The sequence below is a fragment of the Mangifera indica genome, chromosome 1 (genome assembly GCF_011075055.1).
Source record: "Mangifera indica cultivar Alphonso chromosome 1, CATAS_Mindica_2.1, whole genome shotgun sequence".
Lineage (NCBI taxonomy): Eukaryota > Viridiplantae > Streptophyta > Magnoliopsida > Sapindales > Anacardiaceae > Mangifera > Mangifera indica.
In genome coordinates, this window is record NC_058137.1 from 16,819,505 (window position 1) to 16,841,895 (window position 22,391).

Below are 22,391 nucleotides of genomic sequence, written 5' to 3' on the forward strand. Positions count from 1 at the left end.
AAAGGTAAAAATATCAATTTTCCTATATTTAATTTTCGAACACTCATGTATTCAGTTTTCTTCTCTAATCCAACATTTGTTACAATATATTGAGTTATCACTAAATGTCACTATCTTTAACTTATTTAGACTAGTAAAGATAAACAATTTATAAGAACTATTAAATAGTTAAGACATAGGATCTCAGTTTTCTTTTATTTTTGGGAAATTAATTGGTCAAGAGACTTATTCCCACCTAAGGTTTAGTCAATTATTAAGTTTTTAGCCGCTAAATTTTAAAAATCTAAATACTCATTCGTTCGTTATTAAAATTAATAAAATCTATTAGTTTTAAAAGCATAATTGTCATTTAACTTGTAATATTAAAAAAATAAAAATTTATCTCATTTCTCTACATAAATTTTAAAAACTAACAATTTCGTCTCAACTTAAGCTTTGAAAACTTAACTTTTCCCCCTTAGGGTTTCTTTTTCTCTATTCTCTGATGACCATAACCATCATTGGTCGACTTCAGCTTCCCACCCTAAACTTTCATTAGCTTTCTCTTTCCTTATCTTTGTCTTTAGGCATCAATAGAGAGAGAGACTCAATTGATGAGGTTTGATCTCAGGCTAAGAAGGGAGCCAAAGACGAAGGAAGAACGGTGTCAAAAAGTGATCGGCAAGAGAGCTGCAAGTGTCATGGGTGAAAGGTAAAGTTTTAAAAATTTGGGGGCAGCTAAAAAATCCAAGCTGAAAAGTATAAAATCCTAAAAATTGGGTGGCTACAAAAGTTAGCTTTGTAAAATTGAAAAAAAATTGGGGCTTGAAGGAAAAATGACAATTTTTAAACCCGAAGGATACTAGAGGATATTAATTATTAGTTTTTCTTGATATTATAAGTTAAATGATAATTATACTTTTAAAACTAATTGATTTTATTAACTTTAACAGTTAACAATTGGATATTTGAATTTTTGAAACTTAATAACTATGAGTTTGACAATGAACTAAACCTTGAGTGGGAATAAGTCTTTTGGCCAAATTAATTTAAACAACCAACTTATAAGGAGATTAATCTTATACCAATTTGATAAACTATATTAAATATAATTTTGTTCCTTAAACTTCTAATAAGACCCTAAACCAAATCTCAACTCCATCAATCTGTAACTCTGATTTGAAATATCTCAAACCTAAAACACACAATCAAGCAAGAAAAGATTATTTCATCCGAGTATTCGAATCATCTAATTAATTTGAAATTCATCAATTATTTTTAAACTGATTTTGTAATGTTATTGTGTTTATCAACTGTTAATGTACACATTATTTTACGATTTAGGAGTGTTTAATTATTTTACATTGCTTAACGATTTTTAGAAATTTAAAAGAGCATAAATCTTGAAAACAATAAAGAATTTTGACAAATGCGTGATATTTCCTAGTTTGCGTATTTTCACATAAACAGGGATAAATGCGCAAACACAAGTGTTTACATAAAAATATGTGAACCCCTTTTGCACATTTTCTTTGCCATTGACGCATTTTCTAAATCCAAATTTCCCATTGGGTGATAAATTTATAAATGAGTCATAAATTTGGATTATTTTTTTTTTTATATAATCATGCAAAAGTTAACTAATATATACTAAAAAAATTAATTTAATTTTTTTTCATTAAAATTTGGCTTCTGGTCATTAGACTGGTCTCATGAATGTAATAACGTTAGAAAAATAAAAGTAACTATTAATTAATAATTAGTAAACGTTATGAAAATAGATGGAAATATATTAATTTAGAAATAAGTATCTTCGATAAGTATAAGTGCCGGCTAGTTGTGTTGTGGCGGCCAATGGCGCACGTTTTGTCGACAAAGTCGACTTAAAATTCGAAAAGGGCTCACCGTCCATCCATGTAAAGGTTCACTCCCATCGATAAAAAAAAAATTGTTTAGTTTGGACATTTTTGATAATTCACTGTCAGTGTTGGAGTTTGCATATAAAACTTTGTTCATAGACGGCAGCTAATAGCAGGATTCTGGCGGAAACCTAAGCAGTCACTGGGCATATTGTACTTAACTTTATTATTATTATTATTTTTTGATAAATTCTCATATTAAAGCCATCAATAAAGTTAGTACTTGTACTAAAACCTCCATTCATAACTTCATCATTGACATATAAAATAATATTTTTCTGAAAAATGCATGTGAAAAGGATAAATATTGTGAATAATTTACAGGTATGATATGATTATGACATTCTTTTGCATCAAGGTGCCGAACAAAAATAATTTGATTTATTACCACATCCATACTAATCATTAAACTAAGAATGTTTCCCACTCATTCCCAAATGACTGATTCTTTACCAAAATTAAATATTGAAGAAAAAATTTGAAATAGACAAAAATTATTAAGAAAAGAATTTTATTGGAAACAAATAAATCTAAAAGAAAACAATTTTTCAAAAAATATACCAAAGAAGAAATGGATCAAATTCAGCAAAATTATTATAACTATCTAGAAGAAAATTTTACATATATACCTTTTCTCCAATGGTTTTGTAAAAATAAAACAATTAATGTATAAGAAAAAACAAAAACATAGAAAACGATAAAAGGAGAAAAAATAAAAAATTTAGAATCAATACATCCCCCATTAGGAGAAATTTCAATACCTTACAAAGGAGTAACTTTAACTGCAACCCCATTCAGAATAAAAGAGGACTTAGACAAAATTACTGGAAATGACATAAAAAATATTATGCAATAAAGTAATTATACAAACTAATATTTAAAAACAATGGGACATCAATTAAACAGAATAGAGGTTCTTGTCAATCAACCAGTTACCAGAATCATCGATGAAAAATCAAAATCTTTAAAAATCAAAACTCATAAACCTTTGTTTAATCCATATGAGATTCCAAAAAATTTCTTGAAAGAACTCTCAAACAGAGATGAATTTTCCCAAAAAAATAAACAAGAAACTTAACCAAATAGGATTAGGAATTTCTCTTGATACACCCCAGTCTGTCACATCTAAAATAGTTGGCTTTATAGAGCAAATAGATTTGTCAAAAGAAATTTCAGATAATCAATCAACTTCATTAAAAGATAATTCATTACAAATAAATAAGATGAATTGGAAGAAACCTCAAAAAATGTATTACCCAAGAGCTTTAACCCTAGATCTTGTATTAGAAGATCACCATTAATTCAACAGAAAAAAATACGATGCTAATTCAATTTATGAGTGGAATATAGATAGAATGTCTTATTACAATATTATTACAATATTACAACAAATGACAATGGTAAGCAATGCTTATAAAACAAAACTTAATTCATTAGATGAAGCAATAACCCATTTGTTTATTGCTAGATTCACCGGCTTCTTAAAAGCTTGGTGGGACAACCATCTCAAAGAGAAACAACAAAATTTGATATTAAATATTGTAAAAGTTGATGATAATGAAACCCTAATTTTAGATGATGAAGGGAAAACTATCCAAGAAGCAGTAAATACCTTGATATTTGAAATCACCTATCATTTTGTAGGAGACCCTCCAAATATTAAAGATAAAAGTCAAGTAACATTAATGAACTTAAAATGTAAAACTCTCCATAATTATAGATGGTATAAAGAAACCTTCTTTATTAGAGTAATGCAAATGCCAAATAGTAATAAAGTTTATTGGAAAGTTAAATTTTTAGTAGGATTACCAAACATCTTAGGAGAAAAGGTTAGAAAAAAAAATTAGGAAACAATATGATAAAGTTATACCTTATGAAGGTTTAACTTATGGACAATTACATAGTTTTGTGCAAAAGGTTGGAATGAAAATATGCAAGGATGAAAAATTAGCCTGTCAAAGACAAAAGGAAAGAAAACAATTAAAAAAGGGAAATTATAAAAAATAGGCAAAAGTAAGGGGGTTTAAGCAAAATTGCCCAAAAAATTCAGATTAAAGCAAAAATACCCAACTTTTGTGAAATGTCGAAACTACCCATATATAAACACAACAAATTCCTCTTGTCCCTATTGTAAGTTTACTGTTCAGAAATAGGGGAAAATTCGAAATTTTCCCCTGTCCCATTATCATCCCACTGTCAGCCTGATTTTTGACGATTTTCGTCTTTTTTGGAGATCGAAAATGGCACAGAATGTTAGCATATCTTCCCCCATCTTGTTTGAATCAAGTTATTGTTCATATTATTGAGATTTGAGTGAGATTTTGCGGTTTGAAACTTTAGGGTTTCGATTTTGAACAATGCTTAAAATGTTTTGATTCTTGGTTGATTTTGTTGAATTGGTTGAAGGGTTTTGTGTTATAGTCTATGTAGATTTGATTTGTATTGAAATTGGAGGCTGAAACGACGAATTTTGGCCGAAAAATCCCTTCCTAAACATTCGACAGTTCGACAGTGGGAACAGTGTTTCCCACTGTCGGACGATTTCTCCCACTGTTGACAGTGGGTTAGGGGGCTTAATTAGTGTTTTCAAAATATTAGGGAGTTGTGCGAGAGTCCTCATTCCACTATGGACGTTTTTGAAATTTGCCACGTGACAGTGGGCTATTGCGACTCTGGTGAGGGATGGGGGGGAAATTTAACGTTTTCAAAATTTTAAGGGGAGGGGGAACAGTGGGAGATCTACAGGGGTCCATGTGAAATTTTACACTGAACAGTGGGCAGGCCTTGAAAACCATGGGTTGGGTGGAAATTAATTTTTTTAAAACTATAGGGTTTATATGAGATAGACTTTGAACGACCATAACTTTTGATTCGGGAGGAGTTACGAGGCCTGTAATATATCAACGCGAAGCTCGTTTCGAGCTCTATAATGAGAACTAGCATTGCTGGTTGCACCGAATTTGGAGGCCAAAATAAAACTGTTTAAATGTGTATTATGCAGTTTTATTATTTTATCAAATTTAAGATTTTCGGTTTTTATGATTTTGAGTTTGTTTGTGACCGAACTAGACTTTTTTCATATGACATTTTCAAATTTAATATTTGTAATTATGATGTGTTTTTTAGACACGTTTTACGATGTAATTACGAAATTTTTGATCGATTTTTCGGTTTTCTCGTTCATAAGCTATTTGAACGTGTAGTTTTATAAATTTAGATCTGTTTTTTAGATTTTTGAGTAATTTTTTTATTATTGATATTCTAAGTTATTTCAATATATCTATTTATTCATAACATGTTATTTTCAACATAGTTTTCACGAATTGATTTTTTCGATTCGAATTCAAAAATACGAATTTCTTCTTTCCGAATGAACCCATAGTAATTAATATTAAATAAAAATGAGAGTGAAAGTAAGTATTTAAGTTATATAAAAAATGTATGTTATGAGAGTGAGAGTGAGGGGGTGATGTACTCTATTTGATTTTCTTTTTTATTGTTTTCTATTTCTTTACTATCAAACGTTAGATGAAATAAAGAAATACTCAAACAACTCATTCTAACAAATATAAAATGAAGAAATAATTTGTACTAAAGTTATTATATCACATATCAATACAATTACACATTTGAAATAATAATAAAAATACATCGGTTACATGTAACTGAAGTACAACAATGATGAATCATATAACTAACAAAACTGATTCCACCGAATGTTAAGATCTTGTCCCTTTGCCTTTTTTAGATGAATGCTACGGGGCGGAGGTCGGCACGGGTGCTGGGCTTTTACATTGGGTTCGTACGTGTCCTAGTTCATGGCAACGGCTACAAATCCTCGGTGTCACATTTTCTCCCTGCGAAGGACGTCGATTTATGTTAGAGGGACGACCCAGACAACAACTATCGAGGATGAGGGGCAGAATAACCATTCCTTCTAGTGAGTGCAACCAATCAGATTGATTTCCAAGAGGATTAACAGGTTTCTGATATATTGCATGGTAGATATCGGTCCGAAAGAATAGATGAACCCATACATTGACATTCGTGAGCCTCATATGTCGTGTAACGACGATGGCATGCTTGCATGGAATACGTGAAAGCTAAAACTTTCTACATGTGCAAGACATTTCACCAAAGTCTACAATACCCATGAATCCACCAAAACCGCAACCTGATATCGAGTCTGTGTAATCGACTAAACCTCCAAACGTGCAGAGTTTGGTAGACGACTGTTAATCTTCTCCTCCGCCCAAGGGGTGACAAAGTTAGGACATTCGTCTGTAATTTGAAAAATATCAACAACACATTTGGTAATATCCAAAACTAAGGGGAAAAAGTACACGAGAAAAAACATTTAATTAATAACGATTTGATATTTATTTGCATGGTTTCTTCTCTCATAAAACCATCGCTGTATGGTACCACGAATGAACTCCAGGAGCATTGTGATGGGTAGGCGTCGTGCATGTCTAACAAGGGCATTAAATGACTCAGCAATGTTAGTGGTCATGATGTTGTAACGATGCCCCAAAAAGTACGCTATACTCCAACGCTCAAATTTGACATCACGTAGATAAGCTCCAGCTTGAGGGTTTATTGAGTCAAGAGATTGCATCATCGCCCCAAATTCTGATTCTGTGTATGATTTTGCGGCTTTCCAATATGCCCCGCAACCTGTAAGATGGAAAAAATTATGAGAACTGATTATAATTAAAATGTATGAAAAGGATAAACTGTTACAATTTTAATTACTTGTTTAAACACTATACCTTTGAGTCTCGTTTATACTTTGCCCGCATGTTACATAGAAGATGATGACAACAACATCCATGGTGGACATCTGGAAAGACTTCAGCCATTGCCGAGTATATAGCATGATGTCGATCTGAGATTATTGCCAACTCAGATAGGTCATGGATACATTCTTTAATCTTCCGGAGAAACCAACACCACGTGTCATGATCTTTTTTTTTACCGACACCAAAACCAATGGGATATATCTGGTTATTCCCATCAAGAGCCACAGCAATGAATAAATGCCCCAGATATCGACCTTTAAGCGGGCGGAGATATTCTCAGAATGCATGAACGGAACATCCTAATGCCATGAAAAAATTCTTAAATCGATGGTCATCATCTGTTTCAATAGTAGTAACGGTGCCCGGATTAGTACGCTGTAGATTGTAGCAATAATTTGGTAAAAGCATAAATGATTCCTCCGGTGAGCCCCTTAATGAATTTATAGCCCAGTTTCTTGCCCGCCAAGTCTGTGAGTATGAAATATCAATTTTATATTGGCTGGCGATGTCTACAATTATTTCCTTAGGCCGATAAATGTGATCAATCATCATAAACTTTGATCTCATTAATTGACCTAAAGCTCGAGCCCTAGTTTGTTTGTGATGTGGCATGATTTGATCAACTGAACATATGTGGGTAGGATTTATAAAGTTGATCCCCCACACTTCACCAACTGTGGACTTGGTTGCATGTATATACCACTCACAATTTTCAGCCTTGCACTTAATTTCCCACCGTTTCTTGTCAGACTTTTTTACACCGAATTGAAATCATTTAAGTAAGGCGAATTGCTTCACAACGTCTTTCAATTGAACTTTATTATGGAAAATATCAGCAACTTTTATACCATTTGTAGGATCGAATGGCCTAAGAGGGGGGTGAATTAGACAATTTAAAACAATCTTTACCTAATTAGAGAATTAGAATAATTTATTCAAATCAATTAATATTGCCTATTTTTAATCCAATTTGTGAGAATAACTAAAAATATTTCAAATAACCAACACAATCAAAATAACATAACATAAAGTATGAGTTTAAAGGAAGAGAAAATCAAACACGCGATGTATAGTGGTTCGGCTCAATCCGGCCTACGTCCACTCCTCCAAGCTTTCTCCCTTGGAGTATTCTACTAATCCTTGGTTGACCAAAACCTCAACCAAGCTTTTCTTCATAACCAAAATAGCTTCCAAGGTGCTATTAACCTTTACAAATGTTAATACTCAATTTCTCTCACAAGAAATTTTCTAATCTCTCCAAGAGTGAACCTCACTCTTTTATAGCACGAATTTTAGTACGAAATTGAAATATGATCTCTCTCAACAGTGTATATGAAAGTTAAAGCTAATTTGCTTTCAAATATATGAAAGTTTTTTGTGGCAAAAGTTCTTTTCGAACGAATTTGATTGGGTTTATATAGGGGAAAATGAGGAAAGTTACCATTGTACACAAAAATAGCTGTTTTAGTTTTCCAAAAATGCATAATTCGATCGATCGGATGTGACGTGGCACTTTCGTGAAGTTTATGTGGCACTAGCCGTTGGAAAAATTCAAACCAAAATTCGGTCGACCAAATTTTTGAAGCCAAAATACATGGCTTCTGGAAAATTCGAAAGCTGATTCGGTCGGTCAAATTCGGTCGATCGAATTTTATTACATTTTACCCCCTGAATTTTCAAAAATAGTAATTTGACCCCTAAAACTTTGAAAAGTGACAATTTAACCCATTTTTGAAAATTCTTTCAAAACCAACTTTAAGATATGAAAATATAGTTCACAAAACTTCATCATTTTAAAAGAATTAATAAACTTTAGTGACAGACTTGGCTTAACCCAATAAGTTTGAAAAATGACATTTTAACCCAAAATGTGAAAGATATGAAAGTGAGTTTTCAAGTAAGCTATCCCATGCAAATAAATATTCTAATCAAAACGAATGCTCCAAATTTACAAACATGTCTACCTAAACTTGAGTTTTACTTCAAATCTTCGAGAATTCTTCACTTGAGTCTTGTCTTTCATTTTTATCTTGAAACTTCTTCAAGTGCATTCGATAAATTCTTGCAATCTAAACTCACACTCAAGTAAAGTCATTAGTTAATATGTTTAGGGACATATTAGTTTGTTATCATCAAAATAAGAGCATAATGACTCCTTGAGTCAACACCATTCTCCTCTCGGATCGATCTGGAATCACCTGATGATGTTGATAGCTATGGAGAAAAATCAGGAAGTCACCTAAATGGATCAGTGGGGGCATTGTCAAAAAATGGCCTAGAATAATTTCCACCACCTAAAATAGGATCTTCAAGCTGCAAACTATCCATACCCTCGGTAACTGATGTCATATACTCAGACTCTACATCTTTCGAAGGAATATCGGGCATATTATTTCCATCAAAGTCACCCCAGTCGAGAACTCTATCTTTTTCTCCATGAGCCCATGAGTTTGCAATGTATAACGGGTCATTATTGAAATCAATCAAGTTTTCCAAATCGTATTCTTTTTTTACCCCACTACTTTCTTCTTCATCGTCATCTTCATCTTCTTCCTTCTGCCCTTCAATTGGGGTACATGTAACAAAAATAGGAATACATTCCTATAAGTACTGGGACATATCAATAAGACCCTGGACATCTTCATCATTTTGGATCTGTATGGGACAGTCGAGCTCAATTTTTCTTAGCTTCATTGATAGTTGAAGGTAGTTTTTCATTTAATCAATACCGTAAGACTCCTTCAAAAGCTCAATAAATCCCTCGAATGTTGATCCATAAGGGATTTTAATCAATTGTTTGGCTCCTCCAACATATTTCATTGTGTTGTTGCCACCTTGAATCCATTCTCCCTGATAACGAACCGATGCATAACCATCCATTTTAATTATCAATCCTGCAATGACAAGTTTTTGAAAATAATTATTCATTTATAATAAAAAAATTTATAATAACTATGTAAAACAATCATACAATTATTAATATAAAAAAAAACTCCTCATATTTTTCTAATATTTTATTTAACCTTTTATAATTATTTAACAATTTATATAACACCCTCGTATGTTATCTTATATCAAAATGCATTTATCTGTTCTTAACGTTCTATTTAAAACGTTTTTATAATATCTATACTTTGAAATAGATATTCAAATTCTATACTTTGAAATATTTTAAAATGTCAATAATCAAAAATTTCTTCAGAAATCTAGAAAATACGAGTCGATATATCATAAAACGGTGATTTTCAAAAAAATAGAACTGAAATTCGAATTCTAAAAGTTGAAATACCCTAGAATGACAACAATCGAAAAATTCATCAAAAATCTAAAAAATACGAGTCGATATATCCTAAAACGATGAAATTCGAAAAAATAGAACTGAAATTCGAATTCTATAAGTTAAAATACCCTAGAATGGAAACAATCAAAAAATTCATCAAAAATCTAGAAAATACGAGTCGATATATCCTAAAACGGTGAAATTCGAAAAAACGGAATTGAAATTCGAATTCTAAAAATTGAAATACCCTAGAATGGCAACAATAAAAAATTTCTTTAGAAATCTAGAAAATACGAGTCGATATATCATAAAACGGTGATTTTCAAAAAAATAGAACTGAAATTCGAATTCTAAAAGTTGAAATACCCTAGAATGGTAACAATCGAAAAATTCTTAGAAAATCTAGAAAACACGAGTCGATATGTCATAAAATGGTGAAATTCGAAAAAACGGAACTGAAATTCGAATTCTAAAAGTTGAAATACCCTAGAATGACAACAATCGAAAAATTATTCAAAAATCTAGAAAATACAAGTCGATATATCCTAAAACGGTGAAATTCGAAAAAACCTAAAATTTTATTTATAATGCTCCTACAATGTTTAATATCAAAATGCCCTCCAATTTTAATAACATTTCATTTAACCCCTCAATTATCTCTTTCTTTATTTAACACCTTTTTTTGTTGTCTTGTATCAAAGCAATACCTATCTATTCTTAACATGTTATATAAATCCTTTATATATTGTATATTATCAAAAAAAAACCCCATATTTATCTAAAATTCATTTAGCCCCCCATATTTGTTTAACATTGCATTTAACCCCTATATTATGACATATAAACTAGACTTAACAAATAAAATTAAGTTTTTAGGCTAAGATTGGTATAAATATTTTTTTTTGATGAATAGTCTTTTTTCGAGTCGAATTTAGAAATATGAACTTCTTCCGTCCGAATGAAACCCTACTAATTGATCTTGAATAAAAATGAGAGTGACAGTGAGTGTTTGAGTGATATGAGAAGTGTGTGTAATAAAAATGAGTGAGGAAGATTTATATAGATGAGAGGAAGGGTAATTTTGGCATTTTAGAAAAAGTTATGAAATAAAGAAATATCAAAATGCCCTTACAATGTTTAATATCAAAATACCCCCCTAATTTTAATAAAATTTTATTTAACCCCTCTTAGTGAGTGAGAAGGGTTTATATAAATGAGGGGAAGGGTAATTTTGGTATTTTAGAAAAAGTCATGGACATTTTTGCTTAAGAATAGTGAATTTGGGCATTTTTGCTTGAAAATAGTGACTTTGGGCATTTTTGCTTAGTAGGAGGGTATTTTGGTCATTTTTTATAATTTTCCATTAAAAAAAGAATTAGGAACATTTTGTGAACAATTTGATTCTCAGCATAAAAACCCATATCTTAAAAAATACAAAAGAAATAAAAGATCTAGAGATTGTAATAGCCAATGTAGTAAAACAAAATCATACTTGAAAGAAAATTTACGAAAAAAAAAGAAATTCACTCATAAAAAAAAAAAAAAGTAACAAAAGCCAGCTCCAAAATGTTATAAACAATACACGTGCTAAAGATGTGAAAAACAAGGTCATACTTTCAAATATTGTCAATTAAGCAAAAATATTAAAGAACTAGAATTAGAAGAATAAATTCTAACAAAAATCGAAATGTTAATGATAGAATCCTCTAACAGTAAATCCTCTGATAAGAAAAGATTATATTCAATTATCCAAATAAATGAAATAGCAGGATTAAGTGAAAGTGAAATTCGCGTATTAACAAAAGACCAAGAATATTGACAAGTATACATGAAAAAGATATACTATTCTCTTTTATTTATGAAGCATGACCTTGCAACAACATAAATCTAAATTATTAATAAAAGCCTCAAGAGTATGTGGATTTCAACTCATCAAAATTTGGGTGGAAAAAATATAGTGGGCCCACTATATATTATTGAAACCTTTCTTTTGATAGTTTAAGGCTAAAGGACTTATGCCCACCCAAAGTTCATGTATTCTCAAATTGGTATTGTTTAATTATTGAAAACCTAAATATTCACCTATAAACAATTAAAATTAATTAGATTTGTTGAGTTTCAAAGGTAAAATCATAAATTTAACCAACAATATATTAAAAATAATAAAACATTAACCGTTCCTTCTTAGGTTTAGAAACTAACAATTTCTCTTAGGATTAAATTTTGAAATGTTATGTTTCTCCCTTAGAGTTTTTTTCCTTTTTCTCCCTTCCTTTTTCGATGCTATCACCGACTAGCGTCTCTCTCCCTCCCCTTTTGTTCCCATTTTTGGCTCCTCGTCTTTGTCAACGAAGATGAGGAAAAGGCATCGGAAATGGGAACAAAAAGGGAGAGAAAGAGAGACACCAGTTGGTGACGACATTAGAAAAATGAGGGAGAAAAAGAAAGAAACCTTAAGGGGGAAATGTAACATTTCAAAGTTTAATCTAGAAAAAATTGTTAGTTTCCTAAATCTAAGGGGGAAATAGATGGTATTAATTTGGTATGTTAATTTTAACTGTTTATAGGTGAATGTTTGAGTTTTTAATAGTTAAGAGGTATCAATTTAGGAATGTAATGAACTTCTGGTGGGAATAGGTCCTTTGGCCATACTTTAATTGGGTATATTATAAAAACAAGATCATTCAAATCAACATACGTTACACATGCTGGCTAAATTGTGAATAATATATTGATAAGACAAGGAATAACTTTGACGGTTGAAAATATTATTTATTGTCTGTGGGATCAATTTTCTGCGTTCTTTTTTCTAAATTGCCGAATCTGGATGAATTAGAAAAATTATCTATCCTTGATGTCATTTTTACAAATGCTCTTATTGTTTTAATATAAAAACTCAAATATCAAAATAGAAATCACTAGCAAAAGTTTCGTAATATAGCATCCAAACCCACGAAATATAAAGTTAGTTTAATTAAAAAAAACACAAATAAATATTTGGTTTAATCCAATCTAAAATGATTTATTCTAATTGATTTCTTAGAAGAGAAAAACCCGCAAAATAAAAACTCTTCTCGATTACTAAGTATCAAAAGACTCAATTTTATCCTTTATAACTTATTGCTATTTTTATCGATATTTGTTACTATTTAAGATTAATGTATCTAAAGTGAAAAAACATATTTATAAAGAAAAACTCTTTATAAATATTTTAAGTAAACAATGTAGTCTTTACAGTTGGAAGAAGACAAGGCACAATGCCACCACCAAATTGAGAAATAGACAGTGATGATAATATATAACTTCTCTATTATTTATGAAGCATGAAATTGGAACAACATAAATATAAATTATTAATATAGCATATGGAATTTCACGCAAGTTCAAACGCACAGGATAGTAAATGGAAGTAGTACACAAACCAGTACATATGAAGAACAAAGTTTAGAACAGATCGAACTAGTTATAATGGTTGAAAGCATCCTTAAGCAACCTATTAAAATTGCTGTAAGATTTGCCTCCAATATCTGTAGTTTCCACAGCTATGTCTTTCCATTCTTGAGCCTTCTGTCTCTTCTTTTTTCCTTCATTTCCTTCCATCACCTCTTTAACAAGAGCCTCGATGTCATCACGCTTTACATCTTCATTCACTTCCATGCCCATGCCCCAAGTTGTGCATGCATATCGACGATTCGTCTGCTGCTCCGCGAAGAACGGCCAACAAATTACAGGAACACCACCACATACGGATTCTATCGTAGAATTCCACCCGCAGTGTGTTAGAAATAGCCCAATTGAAGGGTGACAAAGCACTTGGTCTTGCGGACACCAACTGACTATCAACCCTCTATCCTTTATCTCCTCGAAATATTCTTGAGGCAAAATCGCGTCATTTCCCTCCACGACATCGGGCCTAAGAATCCATAAAAATGGATGTTTGCTATTGGCGAGACCCCAGGCGAATTCTTTCAACTGCTCGTCTGACATTACAGTTATGCTACCATAATTCACATACACAATTGAATTGGGTTGTTGTTTGTCGAGCCATTTTAGACATTCTGAGTCTTCCTTCCACAAGCTTGTTCTAAATGACTTGAAATGGTCGCTTTCCGGCAAATGCCTGCAAAGCAAGGGAAGTGGACCAATTGTATACATGTTATTTCTTGGGAATTTTGAAGCAATATAGTCTAACGCTTCATGCTCAAATTCATCAAATGAGTTGAATATGATTGCGGAAGATTTCAAGCAGTCGTGTGATTCTTTGTCCAAGTAATCAAACATAATGTCGTTAACATCAGTGACTCTCATGAAGCTTGGAAGATCCTTTAATCGCAGGTGGTTTACGCCAGGGATCCAGTCGACAGGTGCGTCAAGAGTGCCATCCGAAAGGAAATTTTCATCTGAAGAACACACACAAATTAAAAAATAGAAACGCCATTAATATTAAATACTCTTCCATGACAAACTGATGTAATACAAAATGAGCAAATGAATTTGTAATTATGTTAATTTCATAATACTAAGTTAATACAAGTGAATAATGTAATAATAAAAGGGTTGTGCCTTATCATGTTGTATATTTAATTTATGTGTGTAAAACCACTCTAATTACATTGTTTATGAGTTAATAGATCTCAAACTAATAGAAAAACAAAAGACTATATATTTAATAATAGCGTAAAGATTTTAGTATCCCAGCAGCCTATGGGGGGCAAGGGTTAAAGAACAACAAAAATATAAAATTTGTCAAAGTTCTTTTTTATATATATTTTTATCACATGCTTACATGACCAAGAATTTTTTTTTTTTTTTTTTAAGTTTTCTTGCATATAGAAAGGCCAAATAACTATTTTCCACCCAATGTTTGATGAAATAACAGATTTCCACTTTTGAAGTTGAAAGAAAAACCAATTTCTCATAACAAATTAGAATTGTACATATCATATTACATACTATTGAATTTATAGTTATATTTTCAAAATATATTAGGTGGTTTTAATAAATTTTAAAATAAAATATGAGAAAAATATTCATTAGCTTTTAATTAATTTTTAAAAATGATATTTATACTATTATAATACTATTCACAATTTAATTCAATAAAGTTATTCTTATAATATTTTAGATTTTAAAGGTAATAATATTTAATTATATCTTTATTATTAATTTTGATAAATAAGAAAAATTTTAACTGTTTTAAATTTAAAAGATAAAATTTATTATTTTATCAAAGGTCGGATGGGACAAAGTCAATCAGCCTGTATTGTAAAACGGGGAACCTATTTTATTGATTGTGGAGACTTAGAAAAATAATAAATAAAACAAATGCAGATGGCAAAAACTTCAGGGTACTGAACAGTCAAAGTTGAATTCTTTTATTTTTTAATATTAAAATAAGACAATAAATCTCACCTAACCTACTAATTTAAAATTTTACTACTTCTACCAATTGAAAGGACACTGGCCAATTTTATATATTTTATATGGGATGTGATGAAACGTAGTGATGGTGTGACCTGCAATCGATGCCCTTTTAGTAAAGGCATAAAATTTTTTTTTTTTCAGAGTACAGTTGCGGATTAATTTAAAACCTAAAAAAAAATATCCTTGTTTAATTTACTAAGAGAAATAAATTACCAATGAAAATATAACTCTTGGAAACTTGCAAAACGAAAATTTATCATTTCGGCGTACCATTGTTTGGAAATATTCTTTTGGCCAATTAGTTTCAGAGAGAGAAATAAACCATAACATACCTTTGAATGGAACTATGCCTTTTTTGACGAGTTCAGCATACTGCAAATATCCCAACAAGCCACAAACTGAGGCAGTCCATAATGAAATCACAGGTAACCCAAGTATCTCCCCAGCTTTAACACCAAATGTCATAACTCCATCTGAAACTATGCTGGTAACTGGGGGCACTTCTCCTGATGAGTTTAGCTTAGAGATTAGCTCCACAAATGGACCCAAACAACTTTTCCTTATCGAAGCGCATAATGCCGGAATATCCTGAGTTGCATCACGATCAGACGGCGGTAATCCGTCAGGTATGGTTTTGAACTGGAAATCAGGTAGGCCTTTGAGAGCATTAGGTCCGCTTGATCGGATTAAACGTTTGTGATTGAATTCAGTGTTGACGAAGGTAATATGAAAGCCTCTATAATGCAAAAGTTTGGCTAATTGCATCATTGGAGTGACATGGCCTTGAGCTGGATATGGAATAACAACTGCATGTGGTTTTATTGTTGTTTGATCGATTGAACCCATCTTTTCAATGAATAGATGAACTTGATTAAAGGAGGAAGAGCTGTGAAGATTTATCTAGCAGAGTGTAAGGTATTTATACAGAAGTGGCTTTGCAGGGGAAATAATAAATTATTATTTTTTTCAATAATTTCCAATTATATGGGTGTTGTTATACATGGTGGATTCCAACGCATGAATTTGATTTTGGCCAAAATATAATGTGAATACATTAATGACCTTGGAAAATTTGCTTTGAAAACGGTCATATGATTGTCTGGAGGGGGGGCCATGATTTCTATAAATAGCCCCCCTCACTTCATTTGGAATATATATTTTCTCTTCATTCAGAAATTATATTTTCTTCCATTACTTTTGCTCTCTTCTTTTCCTTTTTTCTCAATTTTTCTTTAACCTATTTATCTTTTTATATTTATGTATTATATTTATAATAGGTGTTTGTTTCTCCCACGTGATTGAGTTGTCAGGAGTTAACCATATTATTGGTATTAGTAAAAAATTGTATATATTTAATTTTTGAACACTCATGTAATCGGTTTTCTTCTCTAATCCAACATTTGTTGCAATATATTGAGTTATTACTAAATGTCACTATCTTTAACTTATTTTGGATTAGTAAAGATAAACAATTTATAAGAACTATTAAACAGTTAAGACATAAAATCTCAATTTTTTTTTTATTTTAGGGAAATTAATTAGTCAAAAGACTTATTCCCATTTAAGGTTTAGTCAATTATTAAATTTTTACCTATTAAATTTTAAAAATCTAAATACTCATTCGTTCGTTATTAAAATTAATAAAATTCATTAATTATAAAAGTATAATTATTATTTAATTTACAATATTAAAAAAATAAAAATTTATTTCATTTCTCTACCTAAATTTTAAAAACTAACAATTTTTTTTTAATTTAAGCTTTAAAAACTTAACTTTTCCCCCCTAGGGTTTCTTTTTCCCTATTCTCTGACGACCATAACCATCATTGGCCGACTTCAGCTTCCCACCCTAAACCTTCATTAGCTCTCTCTTTCCTTATCTTTGTCTTCAGGCATCAATAAAGAGAGAGACTCAATTGATGAGGCTTGATCTCAAGCTAAGAAGGGAGCCAAAGACGACGGAAGAAGGGTGTCCGAAAGTGATCGGCAAGAGAGCTGCAAGTGTCATGAGTGAAAGGCAAAGTTTTAAAATTTTGGGGGCAGCTAAAAAATCCAAGCTGAAAAGTATAAAACCCTAAAAATTGGATGGCTACAAAAGTCAGCTTTGTAAAATTTAAAAAAAAAAAATTGGGGCTTGAAGGAAAAATGACAATTTTTACACCCGAAGGATGACATTAATTATTAATTTTTTTTAATATTATAGGTTAAATGATAATTATACCCTTAAAACTAATTGATTTTATTAACATTAATAGCTAACAGTTGGATATTTAACTTTTTAAAACTTAATAATTAGGAGTTTGACAATGAACTAAACCTTGATTGGGAATAAGTCTTTTGGCCAAATTAATTTAAACTACCAACTTATAAGGAGATTAACCTTATACCAATTTGATCAACTATATTAAATATAATTTTGTTCCTTAAACTTCTAATAAGACCCTAAACCAAATCTCAACTCCATCAATCTGTAACTCTGATTTGAAATATCTCAAACCTAAAACACACAATCAAGCAAGAAAAGATCATTTCATCCGAGTATTGGAATCATCTAATTAATTTGAAATTCATCAGTTATTCTTAAATTGATTTTGTAATGTTATTGTGTTTATCAACTGTTAACGTACACATTGTTTTACGATTTAGGAGTATTTAATTATTTTACATTGCTTAATGATTTTTAGAAATTTAAAAGAGCATAAATCTTGAAAATAATAAAGAATTTTGACAAATTGGTGAAATTTCCTAGTTTTCGTATTTTCACATAAGCAGGGATAAACGCGCAAACACAAGTGTTTAGATAAAAATATGTGAACCCCCTTTGCACATTTTCTTTGCCATTTACGTATTTTCTCAATCCAAATTTCCCATTGGGTGATAAATTTATAAATGAGTTATAAATTTGGATTATTATTATTTTTATAAATCATGCAAAAGTTAACTAATATATACTAAAAAAATTAATTCATTTTTTTTTCATTAAAATTTGGCTTCTGGTCATTTAACTGGTCTCATGAATGTAATAACGTTAAAAAAAATAAAAGTAACTATTAATTAATAATTAGTAAACGTTATGAAAATAGATGGAAATATATTAATTTAGAAAAAAGTATCTTTGATAAGTAAAAGTGCCGGCTAGTTGTGTTGTGGCGGCCAATGGCGCACGTTTTGTCGACAAAGTCGACTTAAAATTCGAAAAGGGCTCACCGTCCATGCATATAAAGGTTCACTCCCATCGATAAAAAAAAAATTGTTTAGTTTGGACATTTTTGATAATTCACTGTCAGTGTTGGAGTTTGCATAAAACACTTTGTTCATAGCGGCAGCTAATAGCAGGATTCTGGCGGAAACCTAAGGAGTCACTGGGCATATTGTACTTAACTTTATTATTATTATTATTTTTTGATAAATTCTCATATTAAAGCCATTAATAAAGTTAGTAGTTGTACTGAAACGTCCATTCATAACTTCATCACAGACATATAAAATAATATTTTCCTGAAAAATGCATGTGAAAAGGATAAATATTATGAATAATTTACAGGTATGATATGATTATGACATTCTTTTGCATCAAGGTGCCGAACAAGAATAATTTGAGCAAACCATCTGTTGAAACTAAGTTGTCATTTATTACCAGATCGATACTAATCATTAAATTAATGATTAGAATAATAATAATAATAATAATAATAATAATAATTTAATGGGCGTCGTATTAGATATTCCTGCCGTCTTGTGCCTTTAGTTCCATGTCAGTATATAATCGTTTAACTGTAATACAGCAAGCGTTTCAATGTCTCTAGGGATACGCAACAATGATTTCGATATAAAAAAATGGATTTGGTCTGCATGACTTTAATGGGATTTCTCATTCAAAATTATGAATGTGATTTGTCCAATATAGAAAAATTTAATAATCAGACAAAAAATTTGTTATAAAATTAATTAATATGAATGTATAATTTAACTGCCCAACATTTAAATATTTAGTGTCATGAAATATCAATTTATAATTAGCTTAGTAGACTTGATAAGATTATAATTGATCATCACGCTAGATTAAGTTTGAATTGAAAAATGTAAGGGCAAAAAGTAAAATGTAAAATGAAATAGTAAATACTGAGAAAAGTTAAATTATTTATTGAGTGAACCAGAGACTTCTTTCATATAAATAATTTATAACGTATCAAATACCTTTATTCTAGCGAATAATGATCTGCCACGTTTTGTAAACACTCTTCCTTTGAGGTGACTGGAAGCCAATTAAAAGTCGACATTCATTTATTGTTTACAGAATGGAGGTCACATGGACAGTGCGGCACAAAACGTCATCGCTTACATCATAAAATAATATTTAAAAAAGGTTTATTTCCATTTAATCAATTATTTGAATATTATATGAAAAATAGTTGTCTTTTTCTATTAGAAAATTGATTTATATTGTTGGATGGATGATTTTATACCTTGAGATTCAACCTGGTGAAAAAATGTTGCGTTGTTAAATAGAAATTTAAATTATTTATGTGATTTTTTATTATCAATTAATTTACGTAATTTAAAACTTAGTACAAGGTAGACAATATTTACAGTGATTAAAGAAGAAGTACAGATATGTGAGAAAATAAATGAGACATATGAGTTTTTATGTGATTCACTTTAATGATTAAAATGCATAAGTTCACGATGTTGTCATTAATATGAGAGTAGATTAAGAATATTGTTAGTGTATCAATTGACACCTACGAGCAATACATTGAATAAGTGAGATTTGTTACAAGAATATAGAAAGTCAGGATGTATAAAGAAGAAATAAACAATTTTTATGTAATTCAGCCAAAAAGCTTTAAAGGTTTATGAGCATGTTGTTGTTATTGAGTTGATCAAAGTATATCACAAGATAGTATACTAACATGATCACTGTAGATGTTTTGCGGGCTAAAGGACAATGTCCAACCCAAGGTTTAATGAAAGGACAACTTCTCACTTATTAACTTTCAAAAACTCAAATACCCACTTATTTACTATTATAAATAGAGGTAAAATTGTTATTTAATTAAAAATAAAAAATAATTTATTTCCCCCTAAGTTTATAAATCTGATTTCCTTCTATAAAGGTTTAAAAAATCACTTTTTTCCCCTAGGGTTTTGAAACTATCACTAGAGACAATGAAGTTTGCCGTTTTCGATCGTGTTTTCTCTCCCTTTCAACTTTTCTCTTCCTCTTAGTCTAAAATCCTAAATCTTAATTAGAGATTGTTGGCGTCAGACATTACCTCCAGACGATCCATTGCACGACGAATCTTCGATGACGTCGCTTCCAATGGTCATCTTCGTGGCCTTTCATGATCGAGTCTTCGTTGTGGAGGCTTGAGGGAGCGTCGATAGATGGAAGGTCTGCCAGAGAATGTCGTCGAAAAAGGAATGAAACCCTAGGGGGGAAATGACAATTTTTTAAACTTTGAGTGGGGGGAAAACATGATAATATTTTATTTTTTTAATAATTTTAGTTAAATAATAATTTTACCTCTATTCATAACAGTAAATGGGTGGGTATTTGGTTTTTTAAAAGTTAACGGTTGGGAATTGTCCTTTCATTAAACCTTGGGTGGGAAATTGTCCTTTGGCCTTGTTTTGCCTTTGTTTCTTGATCTAATCTATTTTTATCTACTGATTCCTTACTGAATGTTTAGTTATAGTCATGGAGAATGAATTATATTCATGGTGAATAATAATGTAGTAATAGCTTCTTAAACAATAGATGAAGTAGCTACATTCGACCCTTTGTTCTTAATTTTTAGAGAGTTAATTCCTTAATAATAAAAAACATCTCATTAATGTCGAATTATTACTAAGATCAAGGTGTACATGGCCTTGATATCTCATTATGAGGCTTCTAGAAAATAATTGATCCATCTCGAGCTTTGATCTTTGAAATGCTTTGTTACTCACTTTATGCTAGTTCCTATCTATTATTATTTGCTAGTTGTTATGTGCAATTGTCTTTAAGAGTTGACTAGAGGGAGAATTTTTGACTGTATAACAAATATTACAAGATAATATGTAAAGTGATAATGTCTATTGGGGATGTATTCCTCCCTCTCCTTTCTCATTTCTATCTTACCTGTGTCTATTTATAAAGTATACTTAAAACTCCCCAAAATTAGGATCTTTATTTATAATTTGAGTTTAAATGAAAAGGACTTATGTTTATTAAAATTTGGGTAGGTCTTCTTTCTAGATAGAATTATAACTACAGTTTTGGCTTAGAGACAATTCATTACTTCATGTGTTGTAGAGTCAAAGTTGCTTGATTGCTAGTTTTGTTGAGCTACAGATTTTGGGATGTAACACTACTTGTTATTTGTTGGTTGTCTTATCTGGTTGCGTTTTGAGGGTTAACTTTTAAAGGACTTTTTTGACTAAGTAACAATTACCCTCTAGTTCTTGAAATGCAAAGAGGACTTTAAAACTTCAAGAATCTTCTAGCATATGGAAATTTTGTCGTATCTCTTGAATTATGCAAGCTATCATTATATAATTTCATGCACTCTGAGCGATGTATCCATTTTGTCGTTCCATTTTCCTTGTGGGATACAATTAGGCATACATTACTTGCATCATGGGATGGCTGATGTGTGTTCATGAGTAGATATAGTTATGATGGATTCCTCTTTTATTTTTTCACTTCTCAATTATAAAGGGAGAGACTTGAAATGCATATTTCCCATCAGTTTTCTTCCTTTTTCATATGTCTAGCAAATTGTCCTTAGTTTTTTTTCTTTTGAATTTGATGAAGGAGTGTAGTTTGGAGTTTGAGGCTTCCATGAAAGAGGAAGAGATAGAAAGTGATCTTTATAATAAAATTTTCATGTTTCTTAGTGGTGGTTCATGTCCATCTACCATTGTATTTATGGTTATTATACACGTATCTCGGTGTTAGGATAATGTTCTAAAGCTAATTGTCACCTCTATAGTTTATGTAAT

At 30.7% G+C, this 22,391-nt stretch overlaps 1 protein-coding gene across 1 annotated transcript; it reads right to left on the reverse strand.

The window, feature by feature from the left end:
* Nucleotides 1–13,266: 13,266 nt before the first annotated feature.
* Nucleotides 13,267–16,335, reverse strand: LOC123213156 (linamarin synthase 2-like). Its single transcript, XM_044632535.1, has 2 exons — nucleotides 15,737–16,335; nucleotides 13,267–14,380 (listed from the first exon to the last, which is right to left on the reverse strand). Exons 1-2 carry the CDS (start codon nucleotides 16,248–16,250, stop codon nucleotides 13,440–13,442), a joined length of 1,455 nt encoding a protein of 484 aa, XP_044488470.1. The 5' UTR covers nucleotides 16,251–16,335; the 3' UTR covers nucleotides 13,267–13,439.
* Nucleotides 16,336–22,391: the final 6,056 nt, after the last annotated feature.

Excerpts from the sequence above, each read along its gene's own strand:
- LOC123213156 (XM_044632535.1), bottom strand. The coding sequence starts at position 16,250 with ATGGGTTCAATCGATCAAACAACAATAAAACCACATGCAGTTGTTATT. Across the intron at positions 14,381-15,736 it reads AGGCATAGTTCCATTCAAAG|ATGAAAATTTCCTTTCGGAT; the intron begins GTATGTTATGGT and ends TGTGTTCTTCAG.